Source organism: Esox lucius, chromosome 21 (genome assembly GCF_011004845.1).
Source record: "Esox lucius isolate fEsoLuc1 chromosome 21, fEsoLuc1.pri, whole genome shotgun sequence".
Lineage (NCBI taxonomy): Eukaryota > Metazoa > Chordata > Actinopteri > Esociformes > Esocidae > Esox > Esox lucius.
This window is the reverse complement of record NC_047589.1, coordinates 28695557-28714124: the sequence shown is the minus strand read 5'-3', so window position 1 is coordinate 28714124 and position 18568 is coordinate 28695557. Positions and strand designations below refer to the sequence as shown.

The 18568-nt window shown below is 48.0% G+C and overlaps 2 protein-coding genes across 4 annotated transcripts; one reads left to right on the top strand and one right to left on the bottom strand.

The window, feature by feature from the left end:
• Positions 1–439: 439 nt before the first annotated feature.
• Positions 440–12446, bottom strand: kbtbd2 (kelch repeat and BTB (POZ) domain containing 2). 3 transcript variants are annotated; one of them, XM_020041919.3, is made up of 5 exons: positions 12390–12446; positions 7886–8749; positions 4194–4359; positions 3552–3785; positions 440–3126 (listed from the first exon to the last, which is right to left on the bottom strand). In XM_020041919.3, the coding sequence occupies exons 2-5, from the start codon at positions 8056–8058 to the stop codon at positions 1798–1800; spliced, it is 1902 nt and encodes a 633-aa protein (XP_019897478.2). In that variant the 5' UTR covers positions 8059–8749; positions 12390–12446; the 3' UTR covers positions 440–1797. The 3 variants fall into 3 exon arrangements, with proteins under 3 accessions (XP_019897478.2, XP_010902004.2, XP_010902005.2); XM_010903702.4 differs by lacking the exon at positions 12390–12446 and adding an exon at positions 11465–11646; XM_010903703.5 differs by lacking the exon at positions 12390–12446 and adding an exon at positions 10835–11428.
• Positions 11800–16662, top strand: LOC105030056. Its single transcript, XM_010903704.5, has 8 exons — positions 11800–12044; positions 12450–12626; positions 13398–13573; positions 13673–14473; positions 14622–15354; positions 15810–15905; positions 16205–16312; positions 16506–16662. Exons 1-8 carry the CDS (start codon positions 12038–12040, stop codon positions 16529–16531), a joined length of 2124 nt encoding a protein of 707 aa, XP_010902006.2. The 5' UTR covers positions 11800–12037; the 3' UTR covers positions 16532–16662.
• The last annotated feature ends 1906 nt before the right edge of the window (positions 16663–18568 follow it).

Genomic DNA, 18568 nt, shown 5'->3' with positions numbered 1-18568 from the left:
CCAGCCCTCTCCTTCCTTCTCAGAACCAATCAGCAGCAAGATTCCTCGATATTTCACTCACAAGAAAATGTAATCTGATAGGAGAAAGAAAATTATACCAATGCAGTCACACTACAGTAATGTCTGATGATATTAAATAAAAAAGACACTAATACAAAATAGAACCTGGTTATTTTACCCACGCTAAAACAGTTGTCTTTTTTAAACATATGAAAAATATACATTTTTTATATTCATATATATAATTCAGCAGCTTGGAAATAAAAATGCACAAGACCAAAAATCTATGGTTGAGTACTGAGGGAGAAAGAGTGAGAGACCATGAGAGAGAGAGAAAGATAGAGAGAGGGGGGGGAGTGAGAGAGAGAGAGTGAGAGGGGGAAAGAGTGAGAGTGAGGTGTGGTGTTGTCGCAGAGACCTGCGCTTGTAAAAAATAACAATGATACTAATGAGAGAAGAGAGTGAAGAGAGCAGGCGTGCATCCTCCCATCATCAATCCGACAGAGGCTGGTTAGGGTGAACTCTGTTCTGTAAACGGTCCACTGGCTGCCTGGAAGACCCGTGTGAGACTGACTAAACGTGCATCACAAACCGCTCCGCCACTGCCCCCCCGCGTGGTGCGCCGGTCACGACCGAATCAACTGGCCCCAGTCGTCCACAGCGGACCACGAGGGGCCGCCGACAGGCTAAAGGGATGCTAGTGTGACCTTGTGGGGACGGGGTGACTAGAAGGGAGAGGTCAGGGGTCGTGTGCCTGGGACAAGGAGGTGAGGACGAGGAGTGAGGGCCAGTGGCTGGACCTGCAGTCACCTAGAAGTCCTTCTCCCCCGCGTCCCCACCGCTAGTTTCACTGTGCCTGCCCATCGGCCAGCTCCGTGCCCGCACCTGGGCGTTTCAGGGCTGCCACGCAAACACTGTTTCCACTAGCAAGAGCACTGCTTTTTGAACAAAGCCAGAGGGTCCCAGGCTATAGGAACCGCCCCAGATCGCAGGGACGAGGAGGATTTCATTTAGGCCGCAGCACAATGGACCTAGGAGGGATGGCTGTGGGTTAAGCCTACGACAGTGGTGTGAGATGGAGAGAAGGAAAGAGGTGGAAACCAAGGGGTTGGGGGGGTTTTGGTACAGTTGCCATCGTCATTCCAAAGGAGGTTTTCACCAGTAAGTGCATCACCATCGTCATCACAAATCAGCTGACTTTCAATTATCACATTGTAGTAACAGTATAACAGAGGTGTAATAATACTTAGAAGTTGCAACTGACAAAATGAGGAAACAAAAACAACCAAGAGAAAACTCTTTTCTCTTCAGATTACTAGTATTTCAAGGGGAATCGTTTTTTTTCCTTTTCTCTCCTGCATGTTGAATGTCGGAGGCATTGTACTGTCTATTTGTCAGGAACAGCCAGGCGGAACAGCCAGGCGGAACAGCCAGGCGGAACAGCCAGGCGGAACAGCCAGGCGGAACAGCCAGGCGGAACAGCCAGGCGGAACAGCCAGGCGGAACAGCCAGGCGGAACAGCCAGGCGGAACAGCCAGGCGGAACAGCCAGGCGGAACAGCCAGGCGGAACAGCCAGGCGGAACAGCCAGGCGGAACAGCCAGGCGGAACAGCCAGGCGGAACAGCCATGTAATGCAGCAAGCCTTGTAGTTCTCCTTGAACACAAATTAAACTCTTTAGTTTAGGTACACAGTTCTGTTGTACAATACTTCTCCCTTTTCAGGTCCATCCCTCCACCTCCCATCCAGAGTTCATAGGTCAATTGGAGGACTCAAGTCAGAGGTGAAAGGCTACGAGCTATATGTGAGGGAGGGAGACCATCTCCCCGTCCACCTCAAACTCCTCTGCCCCTTCTGGGGAGAACAAGTAGGTGGGTGGTTTCCAGGGGGATTCTTCCAGGCAGGACGGGTACAGCTTCCCCACGGCACAGCGGAAGTCCTTCCCCATGTCCCACAGCACGCGCTCTGACACAGGCTGCCTGAGGTACCAGCGGTCCAGTTCCAGGTCGTACTGGTAAATGGCATACTTGGCCCGTTCGTTCATGTGGGTCTCGCGCATGAAGATGCAGAGGGAGCCCAGCAGCACCACAGCCCGCACGCACGGGTCCGAGTAGCGCTTGGCGGGGATGTTGGCGGCCAGGCGCCACTCGTTCTTGCCGACGTCATAGATCTCCACGGTGACGGAGGAGCCGTCAATGGTGCTGGTGGGCAAGCGGACGCCGGAGTTGGAGACCACGTGGAGGCCGCCCACGTAGAAAATGAGGTCGCCGAAGGCCGCGGCGGACGCGAAGCAGCGGCTCGTCTTCCTCATGGCCATCTCCACCCACGTGTCAGCGCGGGGGAAGTAGCAGTACATGAGGTCGTGGGTCATCACGTAGATGCAGTCGTGGGCCGCCACGGACGTCGTCCAGTTCCAGGCACAGGGCAGCGGCGACGCCATCGACCACTCGTCCTTCTCGCAGTCGTAGCGCTCCACGGTGCGCTTGTTGAGCTCGCCGCCGACGTTGTCCCCGCCGATGGCGTAGATGTAGCCCTCGCAGTAGACCAGGGACGGCTTGATGCGTGCGCACATCATGGGCGTCTTCGGCACCCAGGTGTTCTGCTGGGCGTCGAACCAGAAGAAGCTGTCCACGGACCGGTACACCGCGTGCACCTTGCCGGTGCCCTTTCCGTGGTTGGCGATCGTGTTCTTCAGTGAGATCTGCCCGCCGGCTATGAAAACATCGTTGTCGGGGGTGACGAGGGTTCCCACCTTCTGCAGGTCGCCGGGGGGATTGCTGAGCTTGTAGACCTTCTCCGCCTGCGGGCTGTAACACACCACAGTGTGGTTGGGCCCGGCCATCACCTTGCCCAGGTCCGCCGGCGAATCCCACGTGGCTTCCATGAAGATCAGCATCTCCTCCTTGGTCATGCCCAGGCGGGGCTTGAAGAACTTGGGCATGGACTTGTAGAGGCCCTGCACCACCACGGACTTGTCGTTGGGAGGCAGGCCCTGGAACCAGGCTCGCTGAGTCACCTCGGAGAGGGCGTCGATGCGGATCTGACTGAGCACCGACGATAGGTACTGGGAGCGCGCCTCCATGTTGTACTCCAGCCAGAGCATGGCCGCCTCCCGAACGGTCTCCTCCTGGTAGAGGAAAGGACGAGTAGAGGAGGAATAGAGGAGAGGAGTACAGGGGAGCAGGGGATGATGAGAGGGGGTGATAGAAAGTAGAGGACAGGAGGAGTAGAACAGAGATATAATTGCTATCATGACAGGGTGGTAATGCAGGGAATAAGCATGAGAGAGATCATTTTGGATGAAGAGGTCTGCCTTGAGTTCTAGTTGCTTAAAATGCTAAACAGAGTCTGGTTGTGAGTAAGACTAGTGGAATGGAAAGTCTTCAAATCTCTGAATGCTGAAATCATTATTTCTGGGTGTTAATGTGGACCCCTGGCAACTCACTGATCCAACCACTCAATTACAGCTGATCACAAATACTAGAAAACGCACAACTTGTGGACCTACCCAGAATACCAAGTAAAAACCAGCGTGTTTGTTAGTGCCAGTACCTTCTCCACGTTGAGGTTGTCACTGCTCAGTATGTCCACCAGCAGCTCGTGGGAAAGCTGCAGGAAGGCCTCCTGCCGGTAAACCACAGGGAACTTGTGCTCCACCATGCGCTTGGCGCTCTGCTTCAGCTCCACACAGGAGAACAGGTCCCCGATGCTCAGCATCCGCACACAGTTGTCTGCATGGATCTTCTTCACCAGGTAGTCCTTGCACTGTAGAAGCACATCCTCCACCTGGGGGGGGGGGGGGGACAGGAACAACTAGGAAAATCCTTTTCAGGTGTCTGGGGGTCTAGACCACTGCCTCCTCGGGGGGGGGGGGGGGGTCTAGACCAGTGGCTCCCAACCTTTTTCAGCTACTGTACCCCCAAAAAGAATGTGCACTGCTTGGAGTACCCCTGAAGTACCCCCTCATGTTCATTTCACTAGTAAGTCTATGGTGTCATGAGTGTTTTCAAGTACCCCCTGTGGAGAGGCCAAGTACCCCCAGGGGTCCTAGTATCCCTGGTTGGGAACCACTGGTCTAGACCACTGCCTCCTGGGGGAGGAACTGCACCACTGTTGTGCGGGTTAAAATAATTCCTTCGCACTCCATTTTTCTCCACCACATGTCCATCTCCTGAAAACAGCCACTGTCCATACCTGCAGGAAGCAGGCGGTCTCGTAGAGGGGCTCCACGGTGCTGTCGTTGATGGCCAGGTGGCCAGTGTAGGCGTAGGTTATGATGATCTGCAGCGTGGCAGGGTCCACATTCCTCAGATGGACGTGTGTCTGTTTACTCTCACTGAGGCCACTCATAAACATCGCCCTGTAGAGGGGAGGGGAGACAGAGCCCAACAAAATGTTCCCCAGTCAACCATTTCTCAACAACAATAGACTAAGTAGACCCGGAGGAAACTAAACACAAAAATGTTAACATTGTTTCTCATCTAGATCTAGCAGCAGCATTGTCTCTGATCAGACACCTGGCAACCAAGCATAAGCTACTCCCACGAGGAGGAGGGGCCAGTTAAAGCAGTCTTTTTTTTTTTTTTTTATCTTTACATTAACATTTCTTTTTGATCCACAAAATTATAGGTTTGAACCTTTTTTTAAACATTTATTCCACCAGATGAGTGATTCGTTTTGCGGTTCAACCGCTGGGAAACGAACCAGTGCAGGAATCTACTGCAAGAACAGTGCATCTGAACCCCCAGGCCCAATCTGGCCCCCCACGTGGAAATAGACCCCCGTGTACAGTAGCCGTCCAGGGCTCATAAGGCCTAATCCACGCATGTCGTCTAAACTGGGTGCCATTTGGCCAGGGAACCCAGTGACCCGCCCAGATCACAACTCACTGTCTCTGGCTGTGTATGTTGTGGCTCAACAACAAAAGCCAGCCAGCCTCACCCCCTCCCTCCCTGGACTCACCCCCATTCTCCTCAGTCTTTTTATTTTGCTTCCCTCCATGTCGCTTCCAGGTGTCCTCGGCCTCATTCTGCACCAACCATCCTGTCTGATGCAGCCTGTGATTGACTTCCCCCACACAATGGAACTCTGCACACACTCCCCACACACTGCATGGGTAGAGGAGTTGTACGACAAACCCCTCGGTCAACGACTTTGTCCTTCAAAACAACCTGACCCTGAACCCCTCTGCACATGTGCGTGTACCCTTCCCAGCCAAGGTCTGGATGTTACACAACCCTACAGGCATGCCACTGTGGTCACCGCTCCTCCAACCCAGCCCCCCCCCCCACCCGAACGCAGGTTTCCGTACCAATGTTAAAAAAAACAAAAGTCAGCCAGAGACGCAAGAGCTCCCATTTCCCCTCAGGAGGAGGGGGGAGGGGCAGAGAGCATGGAGTGGTGGGTAACCCTAGAGGGTGAATGCTCAGCATGTTGTCACTGGATAATGAGGAACATGCACGCGTGGGAACCAGTGGGGTGGGGGGGGGGGGGGGGGTGATGAACGGCTGGTGGCTGTCAGAGGAGAGCAGCCAGTCAGTCAGAGGACAGCAGCTAGCCAGTCAGTCAGTCAGAGGACAGCAGCTAGCCAGTCAGTCAGTCAGAGGACAGCAGCTAGCCAGTCAGTCAGTCAGTCAGAGGACAGCAGCCAGCCAATGTGGCAGCAGGATCTTCACTAGCAGTGTGTTGAAAGACTATGGCAAGGTCTGTCGAAAGACAGAGAGACCGAGGTAGGCAGAGACCCTTCTGTCTACATCCAAGAGAGCTTCAGTTAATCAACGTCCCAAATGGAACTCTGCTCACCAAAGGGCCCCGATCTAAAGTAGTGGGAAGGTGGCGGCATTGGGCAGGCCAGCTGCCCAGACATCTCCACTGTTTCCGGCACTGCTGCATTCAGTTATGCAGTGCCGAGGGCCCAGGGGCATTTTCCTTCAACAACAGGCCAGTGGACAAAGTGACCGACGCAAAGGGTGAAAGAAGCGACAGACACACAGGCACCCACACGTTAGTCCAAATGGTACCAAATTCCCCATCCAGAATGTAGGACGCTTTTTTTGGACAATGTGGAGCAATTTTGGGTAGAGCCCAGGAGTGACCTCACGTTTTCCCAACTAGATGTGCAGAGACAGGTCAGAGGGTACATCGTGGTCACATGTTCCGGAGTACTAGCACGTAGCAATCAGTTGAAAAAAAAAGTCTGTGCTGGCAACCCACCTGAAATTGGAGATAGGCCAACGCAGGTCCAGAACCATGTAGGCACCCCCCCCCCCCCCCATTCGCTGCCCATGTCATGAGTTGTGGTTCACTGTAAGGGTTTGGCCTCGCCGTCACAACGCCTCAGAAGTAGTGATGGTCACATTTCGAGACTTGTCGCCAATCCGACCTGTGTCTTACAACGCCGCTTGCTCAACCAGGAAGCTATCTGGCTCAGTTGACCAGAGGGTGAAATATGGATATGTAAAAAATACACCTGGAAGCACTGCGTCAATTATAATTGGATCAAGGTATCCTCCAGAGTCTCCCAGTCTCTGCAGGGAGTGTCAGGAATAGAGCTCCATCCAACAGAAAGCCTAGGCACATCATCAGGACCATGCCAGCACAGAGCAGCCACTGACAGCTCATGTAAAGGAACACATCTTCGCAAAAAAAGAATACATTGTATTAAGAAGCAGGAGCAACCAACCCCATCCCTAGCAGACAGCTGTGCACATTTGGTTACATGCCTTGCTACTTTCGTTGATTACATGCTAGGGATGAGACAAATGAACATTCCTTAACCTTTTATCAGGGATAGGTATAGAATGTTTTCAGCGGGTGTGGTTTTATATTTTAATCCTTTAGCTGACACCCTTATCCAGAGCGACTTAGAGAAGTGCCGAGTGCACGCATTTCCAACCTAGTCCTCCATGAGATTCAAACCCACAACCTCTGGCGTTGCAAGCACCATAACCTACCAGCTGAGCTACACGGGTACGGCCTATAGAACTCCAGTCAAAGGCAGCGCAGAGCCTAGGGCATAGTGGACGACATGAGAGAGGTGCCCACCGATCCACCCGGGATCCAGTGCCCACCGATCCACCCGGGATCCAGTGCCCACCGATCCACCCGGGATCCAGTGCCCACCGATCCACCCGGGATCCAGTGCCCACCGATCCACCCGGGATCCAGTGCCCACCGATCCACCCGGGATCCAGTGCCCACCGATCCACCCGGGATCCAGTGCCCACCGATCCACCCGGGATCCAGTGCCCACCGATCCACCCGGGATCCAGTGCCCACCGATCCACCCGGGATCCAGTGCCCACCGATCCACCCGGGATCCAGTGTCCACTGTACCTCGCAGGGTGAGAGTATAGCACCTATGGTATTTATCATTCCATTTTGCGTCCCTGACGCTGCAATCTGTGTTGTACGATCCAGCTAAGAGCTCCTAAAACCTCCCTGTCAACACAGTTTTGCTGTGTGTGTTGCCCTGGGCTAGTGAAACCTCCCTGTGTGTGTTGCCCTGGGCTAGTGAAACCTCCCTGTGTGTGTTGCCCTGGGCTAGTGAAACCTCCCTGTGTGTGGTGCCCTGGGCTAGTGAAACCTCCCTGTGTGTGTTGCCCTGGGCTAGTGAAACCTCCCTGTGTGTGTTGCCCTGGGCTAGTGAAACCTCCCTGTGTGTGTTGCCCTGGGCTAGTGAAACCTCCCTGTGTGTGGTGCCCTGGGCTAGTGAAACCTCCCTGTGTGTGTTGCCCTGGGCTAGTGAAACCTCCCTATACAGGGGTGTGATACACTATCTAGTTGAATCAAGCTTCCAGCTCTGGAATAGATCTACAGAACAGCTGGGTGTGCCCAGGAGGTCAGAGGACTGCCGGTCAGGATGACCATCCCGGCCACACACTTACCTGAAGTAGGAGCTACACGTGGCCAGAACCATCTTGTGACAGGGGAACTCGTTGTCCTCCACCAGCAGGACCACGTCAGTCAGTAACTTTTGTTCATAGAAAAACTTGAGCTGCTCCAGCAGGGAGATGGCGTAGTCCGTGTTGACCGGCCTGCGCTCACTAAAATCCGACATGGTTGCATCACATGAGTCGCGCCCCAGCTTCAGCGGTTCACACAACCGGTAAAAGAACCGGACTCCCAATTCCAACCGGGTAGGGGATTATTCACCAGAATAGATGCTTGAAAGCTACTAGAGTCCCACAGACAGACTGGTGCTCTGTGACCGCCCCCCTGACGGCTGATCAAGCAGGCAGGGGTGTTGACTCAAAAAAAAAAACACAAAACAGCAAAAAAAATTGAGTGAGCAAAATAGGTGACTGAACAATCCAGTATCGACACCAGAACCTCCTCACACTGAGATAGCTGATGTGTCTAAACCAGAGCGCTGACAAGACAGACAGGTTGTGTCCTGGGACCAACCTAACGAGGACCTCTGCACCAAAACCTGAAACAACACTTCCTCATTCAGGTCCCCGGAGATGGAGGTGGCCACAGGGGAGTCCTCCGGGTGCTGGAGGGGTCCAGGAGCAGACAACTTCCTTCCAAGTGGGCTCCCTCCCGTTACCTGCTGGGCCTCTTGTCTCCAGAGTCTCAAGTCATTCAGCGCGGGTCCTTCTATCTCGCTGTCCCCTCGCTGCACTGTCGACAGACAGGACTCTCTCAGGGCTGACCTACAGGCAGGCACAGGAGACTGGACTGAAGAGGTAGTGAGGAGAGGAGAGGCAGGCAGGCGGTGATAGTGACGCTGCTATATCAGTGCTGGGCTGAAATACAGAACAGAAGAGAACCAATCAATTCAAGCCTTTTCATAGATCAGGTCACAGAACAAGGCACTCTCTTGCCCTCATTTTGACCAAAAAAGATGGGTATTAGCTATAAAATCCAAAAAGGGACACAGAACAGACATAAGAAAAATAAGTTGTAAACGAACCATTGTCTGTTGTATGTGTAAATACCTTTAGCCCTCATACGTACTTCAGGCATCCATCTACCCATTGAATGCAGTTTAACCTGACAACACAGGTTGCTGATGGAAAAGGGGCTAGTTCCACCAAATGCTTTAGTTACAATGTGTTTTCTGTTTGGCAGAACATTTTGCAACTCAAACATATTTCGAGGGATTGAATACATCCCGTGATATATGATAAACATTTGGCCAATTGGAGGAAAAACAACATTGCCAATCGGATGAAAACTAAGTAGGACAGTCCCAGAGGTGAGCGACTGAGCATAAAGTGCATACCACTGTATTAAGGATGCTAGCAGGCCAAGGCACAGACAGCAAAAATGAACCATCTTCCCTCCTTACTCACTCACTTTCTCCATCCCTCTCCCCACCCTGCCTGTCAGATCAGCACACATCCCCAATCCCCTCCGCATTAGAAAAGTGCACAGTCAACAATCTGCCCCCCACCCCCACCCATAACTTGCTCTGCTTAGAGAGAGAGTCTGGCTGCACTCTCACAGCCAGACAGCCTGGGTAGACTCGCAATAGGCAGACTGAAACAGGGGAAGAGACAGCAATAAAACCACAGCTCCTACGATCAATTAGTTGTAAATGGGACAGTACCAAAAGTGCTCAGCTCAGGAAAATGAGAACACACACTTGGAGGTGAAAACTGATAACATCATTTGAACATGTCTCCCCCACAGTAACATATTCCTTCTAATGCAATGCAGGCAAAGTCATATCCAGGGTGACTTAAACCTTCATCCCCAAGAAACTTTAACAATTCACCCCAATGGATGAAAGCAGTGCAACCTAGACAACACGCAGTAGGTAACATAAAGCAAATGTCTCTATGGACACCATCTGGGAAGACAACAGGTGGAAGGTAACAGACTAGTTAGAGTACCCAGCCATTGACAAGTGAAGAAGCAAATGGCTAAATACTAGTAATTAGATATTTCTCCATTTCGGAACAAAATGGAGAAATAACATTGAATTAAACGTTTTCCCTCAAACTCCTGTGTCGATGGTTTGTTTATCCATCCGTTGACATAGGGGCCTGATAGAAAAACAACATTGTGGAGTATTATTCTAAAATCAACATACTGATGTGGACTTGTACATAAAGTCCCTAGTTTGCAACAATGATGGCGGCCATGCACCAAAACACTGAACTAAGGATAAACGTTACAGTAGTAACGTTTGCTCTAGGACATAATGCTCTAGGACTAAAACATGACTTAACTTTCGTCGGATTTCTGGTAAACAAAGACAACTTAAAACAAACCTTATTTTAAGCGGCTACAGTATGGAACAAGCGGATAATTAACGTTCGCAAACTTGTCTACATCGGAGCGGACGCAATCATTGCCATTTAACTACTGCAATTGTTAACGAAGAGGTTAACTCAGTAAAATACATATTTTGACTAATGTGACACTAGTTACACTGTCAATAATGAAAACGCACCGTGTTAGCGTGTACTGCAGCTACGTATCACGGCATAACACGACACATCCTTACTGCTAGGCCACGTTTTGGGATACTGCATTTAAAAAAACAGGTTGCCCAATTAACCTGGTCACTCATATCGTACGGATACATTTTAAACGTAATCTAGGTGCGAACCAGAAATTGTCGGCTGAATTAGCTACAGCAGATACTGACTGTGCATAGCTAATTGGTCAGCTAGCCAGCCAATGTTGTCAAGCTAGCATTAACTCCGGTACCTTTTCCGGTGTTAGCAACCTAGCTAGAAATTCTGGCTAGGTTAGCAAGCTAACGTTAGCTGACTGGGTTACTACCCCATTTTCTACTACACCCCCGCCCCCGAAAACATGTATGTGCAAGGCAGGCCTTCTGTGTGGATGTGTTGATTTAGGGCTAACTAGTTACTCACCAATCTATCTTACTCAAAATAGGGCTTGAAATCTTGATTGCCGGGTCCCACTCAAGCTACTATACTGTAATCGTTGCAACTATTAGCTAAAGTACAGTCTAGTTATTGATAGCCGACGGTAGATTGGTCATACATCAGCAAAGACGGCAGATGCTTTCCCCTTAGTTCCGGGTACTTCTTAAGAGTAGCTTCGGGCATTAACGTTACACCCACACATATAGCTATTTACCACCAAAATTATCAGTTAACGTAAGTTACCTACAGTACAGCACAATGTTTCTAACTACAATCATCTCAAGTCAAATTATATTACGAATTTACTAAATCTGTGTCCATACTGGTTTCCATCAGTCTTCGATACAACAAAGCACCATGTAAATAACAACACTCAACGTACAGTAGGCAAGCAAGTTAGCCATATAGCCATGGATAGCATTTTCTAACTGAAACCCAAGCTCGTTAGCTTTTAATGTTAGCTAGCTAGCTAGGGTTCAACGGACGACTGAAATGCTAACAAGCGACCGTTATAGGAGTATCTAGCTATATAGCTAACTCACAAGATAACTACTGTACTGGTCGTAATAATATTCAAAAACATAAAATATTCCTTATTAAAAGTTCTTACGCTACCTAATTTAAGCGATATTCCAAATGCGATACCGTTCCGTATTCTCTTTCAATTACAGAAAGTTGCTAGCAAACTTAAAGCTACGCTAGCTAGGTCCGGAAGCCGAATTTACACAATTAGCTACGGCTGCGACAGGCATCCAGAAAGAAATCTTACTCCACAACGCAGGCGCCCTGAAACACAACAGGGGCTAAATGAGGATACTGGGCATGCGCCCAAATACAACCTTAATATGTCTTTCCAGGGGAAATTGTGACCTCTTCTGGTCAGAAACTGTTCCTGAAATTAAAAATAATAAAAACAGGAGGAGAAAGAGGCCCATCCAGGTGTTATCCATTAAGTTGATTGGACGGTGTGTGTAGCTCGTATCAGTATTCAAAGCTGTTAAAGATGATTGCGCTATTGTTAGAATAATTTTTAAAGCTTATGAACATTAGCTAAGATGTTCTAGTAGAATTATCTTTTGATTACGTGAAAGGAGAATAGTTTCCAATTTGAATGGTAATTTGTAAAGTACACTCCACTTAAATATTTCAGTCAGTATTACTTTGCATAGTCTTCGGATGCGTTAGATAATGGACGGTAGGTCAACAATCTCCCATGTATTTATAAAGTTTGTGTTCTCAGTGTTTAAATATTTTTGTCACTTTAGCATTGTCCCAAATCAGTCTTTGGCAAATTATTGAGCTGGCACTTTGCGATTTATGTACAGTATAGGCCTATGATTTATTTTTTGTTAATTCTCCGTAAATGAACAGGAGCTATGTAAACCGTTTTTAACTGACATTGTTCATAGTCTCTAAAGGATAAACAGCAATTAACATCATCCTCCACAAATTATACAGCTGTGTAAATATTCAGGTGTGTGTGTGTGTGTGTGAGATTGGGCGATAGGTATGAGATTTCCTGTCACATGTAAGTACTTACTGAAGTGCTGACAGAGAAATATCTTTCCCCCCCTTAACATCGTTTCTTTTTTTTTCATAGAAGGAAACCAACAGCCACAGTTGATGGGGGGAGTGCAACACCACCAGCGTCAGGTCCAACACTCAAGACCCTTCTTCTACGTTCAGCCGCCCTCTCAGCCTTACTACAATATGTACCATCACCACAATCAGTGGCACATGAACAGCCCTTATAACCACTACGGCTTGCCCGGGTCGGGTAGGCAAAGTTTAGTGGTGTTCGTCGCTAACGGTGTGATGTCGTTTGGGACGTACGCGCCACCGCTCAAACCCGAATCACATTGCTGCTGTTGTTGTTTTGTTTTTTTTACACTAGGTTATGTGCATTTGAATTCCGTCACTTTTTGAACGTTGCCACTCTTGATTGGCGTTAATCCTTCCGTAAGCCTATGCGTTTGCAGACGGACAACCCACTCTCTTCCCTTTGTGTACATATAACACGGGTTTACACTTCACAATTTCGTGCTATGCATACGCCAAAGTACTTTTTTGCGTGCAGTTCAGACGCGATCTCCTCCAATTAAGAACAATGGTGAGTAAATGCGATATTAAAGTTTTACCTTTACCCTTTTACGTTATTTCAAGAAAAGTTAATCTACGGCTTTTAAACGATTAGTCACTCTTCGGGAAATCTGTGCCTCGATGATGGTGACGTGAAATAGGTTTCAGTTGGTGCGTGTCAATGAAACGATTTTATTGACCAACATTATTATTAATGGGAGGAGATCGCGTCTGAACTGCACGCAAAAAAGGACTTTGGCGTATGCATAGCACGACATTGTGTGAACCCCTGTTATATGTACGCAAAAGAAAGAGAGTGGGTTGAGACGGAAGATGTGGCCAAAAAGTGACACTGTGGTGCAATAGTCATTTTAATTGTCATATTGTCCAACGTGTAATTACTATGATGTGCCTCTTAATGCTGCCTTGTCTAAATGGAAAAAAATGGTCCGTTCCCCCCCCCCCACAGGAGGCTATCCCTTTGGTCGTTTTAGTCCATACATGTCTCCATACCCTTACATGCAATATCCTGGTGGATACGTTGTCCCACACGCTCCTCACATGCACCCGATTGATTACAGACGCATGTATGAACCACCTCGTTTCCACCCGCCTCCCGGTCATGATATCGTGTTCCGACAACAGGTATGTGTTGTTGTACAACTGCTTATCAGATGGATAATGCAAGGAGAGCTCTTTTAAATGGTCTTCTGTAAAAATGGACACATTTGATTCATTGACCAGGCTCAAGCACAGAGAGAGATGGCCTGCTCCGAGGTTCAGACTGACCCCAGCGATGCCCTGAACAAGCTCATCGAGTGTCTGGACAAACTCCGGACCAATGAGACGCAGGGCTCTGACAAAGAGTTGGATTCTGGCGTGGTTTCCCAAGCTTCTGGAATCTTCTCGCCGGATGAAAGGCGAAGGAAACATGAGGAGGATGTGGAGGTGGGGGTTGATGGCATGCACAGTCACAGTGAAGCTCTTCTGCGTGGTAAGTTGGAAGGCAGCCATTTGCAGTCCTCGTCGCCAATGGCCAGGTTATTCAGCGCCAATGACTCCACAACGGCGGTGTACGACGGCGAGTCGAGTCGGAGCCTCGGAGACCCGGGTCATCCAGAGGGCTGGGCTGTTGACTCTGACGAGGACCCTCCACAGGACAGCTCCTCCGTTCACGAGGAGAACGTTGAGAACCAGGAACTACTGCAGTATCACCCAGACGAGGAGGACCAGGAGTCCCTCCATCGCTGTTCTTCTGAGAATATCTGCTTGTTGTCTGCAGCCTCGCAGGCCGATGAGAGCCCTGTATCCAGGCCTGAGGAACTGGAACACCAGGTAGAGAATGGCACCGACCCAGATGGAACTGATAGGACCCAGGGCCCCTGCTTCAACTTGCTGTCCCCTCTGGTACCATCACCTGTAACCCCCGACTGGCGAGTGTCAGAGGACAAGAAGCCCTGGGAGGAGATGTTAGATGTTCCAGATGGGGGTTTGAAAGGTCTTTCTGACCTTTCTTGTCAGATCCCCTGTCTGACGTTTGACAAGGTGACTTTCAGCATCGTTTTTATTGAATCATCTGTTGGAGATTGTTGCACTGCCTCATTGGGGGGTGCTTGGAAGCGTCTTACAAAAAAAACGTATTTGATATCTCGGTCATGATAAAAATAAAAATCTGTGTTAATTTCTTGCCAAGGTCTTGACTACAGGTGTTCTGCAGACGGACTCCCCCGACAGCTCTGCTGCCCTGCTGTGTGAAGACCTTCAGGCCTCTTTGTCATCTGCCCTCCTGGCCACCACAACCACCTCCTCCCCTGCCAATCACCACTACTACCCCTACTACTGCCCACCACAGACGGCTCACGAGAGGCTCAGTGTCCTCAGCCCCTCCCTGGATGAGCTCTCCTCCAGGGACGAGGTGTTCTCAACAGACCTCGATGACCTGGATGTGTTCCCCAGGCACGGCGTCTACGCAGGGAGGAGATTCTCAGGGGTTGAGGAAGTGTGTCCCAAGTCCAAGAAGCTTATGTGTGCCTGCTGTGGCTCAAGTCTGTTCAAAGGGACGGGGTCGGGCGGCAGGGTTAAAGGTCATCACCACAGCCCGAAAGTTTACGCAGACGACCAGGAAGGGGACACTGATGAGGAACAACGTGGACCTGTCCGTACGTTTGAGAGACCACAGCCAGTTAGGGTGGTTGTAAAGAAGCACTCCGTCCCCAAGAAACGGCAGCCTCTCTCTCTTCACTGCCGACGTCCTGCTGAAAACAGCTGTAAGAGAAGTCAGTGTAGGGAGGCTGTTGCACAAGAAGAGCCGCCAGAAGACCCGGCGATGGGGCTGATGGGATCGGAGCTGGACCACTGCGAGGGACATGGTTTGCAGGCTCAGGGTGTTCACGAGGCAGCGAATAAGCAGCACAGAGCGTGCAAGGGTAGGTAATGTGCATATGAATAGATGAACTGAAACGGTCATGGAATGTCTGACCGGATATTTATCTGGTAAACACAAAATGGTTACCAGTCCATCATGGAGAAGACATTGTCATTCTAGTGAATAAATGGAAATCGATTAGATTTAGATCAGATTCAACTTTGTCATTGAGCAGTACAAGTACAGCACAACGAAAGTGCAGTTAGCATCTAACGAGAAGTGCAAATACTGGGCAGACAATTTCCAAGTATTAAGAGTGGAATGTAAAGATGTGCAGTGAAGGCAAATGCAATACTAAATGGGCAATTAAGGCAAATTGGGAAATGGAAATACTTATTGGGGCCAGAGTTTCATACAATTTAAAGGACTTTAACATTGGATTTTTTTAAATTTACATTTCATACTGACAAAGAAAAATGAACCTGTAAATGTAACTGTACATCTGCTCATCTGTAGATCGGCACTGCAGAGAGGGTGTCTCTACTCTGGAACCGTGCCGGTCGGAGGCTGCTGGGGCTAAACTCCGGTGGAAACCACACAGCTCACTGCAAGGTAGCCTATCCTGGATCAACATGGATGACCACCATGTATTTTCTTCCAATTGGCACTAATTTTCCTATCTGGTGCATTACTGTTGATTTAAAGTAGTTGACAAGGGAATATGGTTCCATTTGGAATGCACCCAACCTGCTTCAGTATTTAAATGGATATATTTTTTTTCTATATATATATATATATATATATATATATATATATATATATATACTTTTATGTTGTTTTTTTTTACATTATATACTTTGTGTTGAGAATCTAGCAGATGGGAGAATCTAATGGTTTGGGTCTGTTTTTAGAAAGGATTGCGCCGAGGAAAGCTCTTTGTAATGCGTTGGTCTATCAGAAAGTCAAAGATGAACACGACGACGATGATGAGGAGCCCCCACGACTTCACAGAGCAAAAGGTTTGGTTTTCTTACATCTGTTTGTGTTAATATCTTTTAATACTGTTACTTGGACGTCTTGAGGTGTGAAGATTAATGTGTTCCAAATTTCATTTATGGTCCCTACTTTTGACACAAGCTATATTGGCCCAGGTGTAATGTTCTGAAGTTTGAGGGGAATAGTATTGATATTAAAATGTTCTTTCCCTTTCAGGGTCCAAGAGAGAAGCAAGGTGTTGATGTGACAACATGAATTAAAAATGGAACAAATTTAAGAGCACTTAGTGAAATCTAAATACATGGGCTGTAGCAGATTTGTCAATAGTTTCTGTGGTCAGTGTCAAAATTCCTGCTGAACCACCTGTTTGTGCAACTTCAGACACCGCAGAGAAGTTATCTGATGTTTTGAGTAGATGTTTAAAGGATTATGGATTACAGATTGTTCATTCCTCTTTAAAGGAGAAGCCTTAACAAACTGTGGTGGGGGTGTGGGGTTCCTTCTAAATATAAACCTGCTGTGAACGTATGGTTTGTTAGGCACAATGTCATTTTCTTTTGTAAGACCATGTACACTTCCAGAAGGTCTATAGACAGTGCCTGGCAGCTTAAACTGAATTATGATGATTAATTTGCAACGTTCTCACCAGCACAGGGTTGGTGAATTTTGAAATGTTGATTTGACAAAATGCTTAAAACGACTGCATTATTAAAATTAATTTACACACCTTAACATGTTTGCCTGTGACAGTCCCACACACTTCTATTTATTTGACTCCGAGGCTTAAATTATTTTAATAGTAAGTAGCTTATTTTGGTGACTCTTCTAGGTAACTGCTATTTTCTTTGCTTTATAAATGTTTGCTTGTCTGGAGGGTTACAGATGTTGATTTAATGATGTGCATGTTTGGCAATTTCTTTTCTACTAACTTGAATTCTAGTGTGCACCTTTTGGTTTTTGCCACATGGTGGTAGTCGAGACTTGTTTTGAGTAGTTTTCAATGTCAATTCTCACTTTGGTTAAAAAAGGCCCTTTTGTTCTGATATCCAGTTTGAGTTGAGGCCCTGCCTCCTCTCACCTTCCAGTGTGCTTAGGAAAGGGAATGTCTGTGTCCTTGAATGGATCTGATCACACTCCAGTCTCCCACCTTCACTGAATTCACATTATTTAAAAATGTCAATCATGACCTCTGGGGTTAATTACCACTGACTAAAGCACCATTTGTCCAGTTAATATACACATTTCTGCCAGGTTATGCAAGCTTATGAGCATAACGGTAACATAATGTAAAGATGCGCATAAAGTCACTGCTGAAAGTGGTGGGGAAAATTCAGCAAAGACATTTCAGTGTTGTTTTTGAGGCACTGACCGTTCTTTGGTGATGGCAGCGGGTCAGCAGGCACATTGTTCCACCTCGTCAGACTAGTGGGTTTGGTGTTTGTGACCTGTGGGGTGTTGTGTACCAGTTTGAAAAGAACTTAGCTTCGGAAGTCATCCATCAGGTGATAATATACTAAAATAGCTTTCAGTTTGTCACATATAATTTCAATAATAGTGATTTAGCTAAATGGCTAGATAGTCAACCAAATCTCTGTAAGTTACTAGATTAATGATGATGATGGAGAAGCAATTATACTAAGTAGAAAATAATTTGATGTTCTTGTTAATTCTTTTTGCATGAGCGCCTGATCCGTTTTAGGAAGGTTTCTCCAAAGGCTTTGGTCGAGACTCGGCTACCGAGCTAAGTTGTGTCAGAGCAGAAACTCCTTGATTCCATTTCTTGCTGGAAAATGGTGTTACAACCTGGTGTTCTCTGCAAAACGTTAAGAAAAACAAACATGCGTTGTGGGTTCTTTGACTAAACCTTATGCGTAAGTGAACATTGCTCTGAAAAAGCACTTATACTGCCTTTCAGCTAGATTTAGCCTTCTGCTAATGGCTAAGAGCCATGGATCATCGTTCCTTCCGGTGAAAGAGATTCAAAGATCCGAAAGAGCCACGGCTCATTGTTAATTTCGTTCATCATTCCTTCTGGTGAACGAGATTCGAAGATCCTTCTGCAAGGAATCATGATTCACCAAAAAGATTAATTTAAAATGAACTAATCATTCACGAACGACCCATCCCTGCATTGAAACAGTAAACTGAAAGGTGCTTCTGAGCTTCACGTTCATTGGTCCTATCCCTAATATTTACACTAGAGCCAGATAAAAGTCTGTTTTGTGTCTCAACAAAATCTAGCATTGTCTTGCTACGTTACTAGGTAGCTAACCAGGAAA

Coding starts and splice junctions, on each gene's coding strand:
- kbtbd2 (XM_020041919.3), bottom strand. CDS start 8,058: ATGTCGGATTTTAGTGAGCGCAGGCCGGTCAACACGGACTACGCCATC. Junction 3,786..4,193: donor AGACCGCCTGCTTCCTGCAG/GTATGGACAGTG, acceptor CCCCCCCCCCAG/GTGGAGGATGTGCTTCTACA. Junction 3,127..3,551: donor ACAACCTCAACGTGGAGAAG/GTACTGGCACTA, acceptor TTCCTCTACCAG/GAGGAGACCGTTCGGGAGGC.
- LOC105030056 (XM_010903704.5), top strand. Junction 12,627..13,397: donor CTACGGCTTGCCCGGGTCGG/GTAGGCAAAGTT, acceptor CCCCCCCCACAG/GAGGCTATCCCTTTGGTCGT. Junction 16,313..16,505: donor ACGACTTCACAGAGCAAAAG/GTTTGGTTTTCT, acceptor TTTCCCTTTCAG/GGTCCAAGAGAGAAGCAAGG.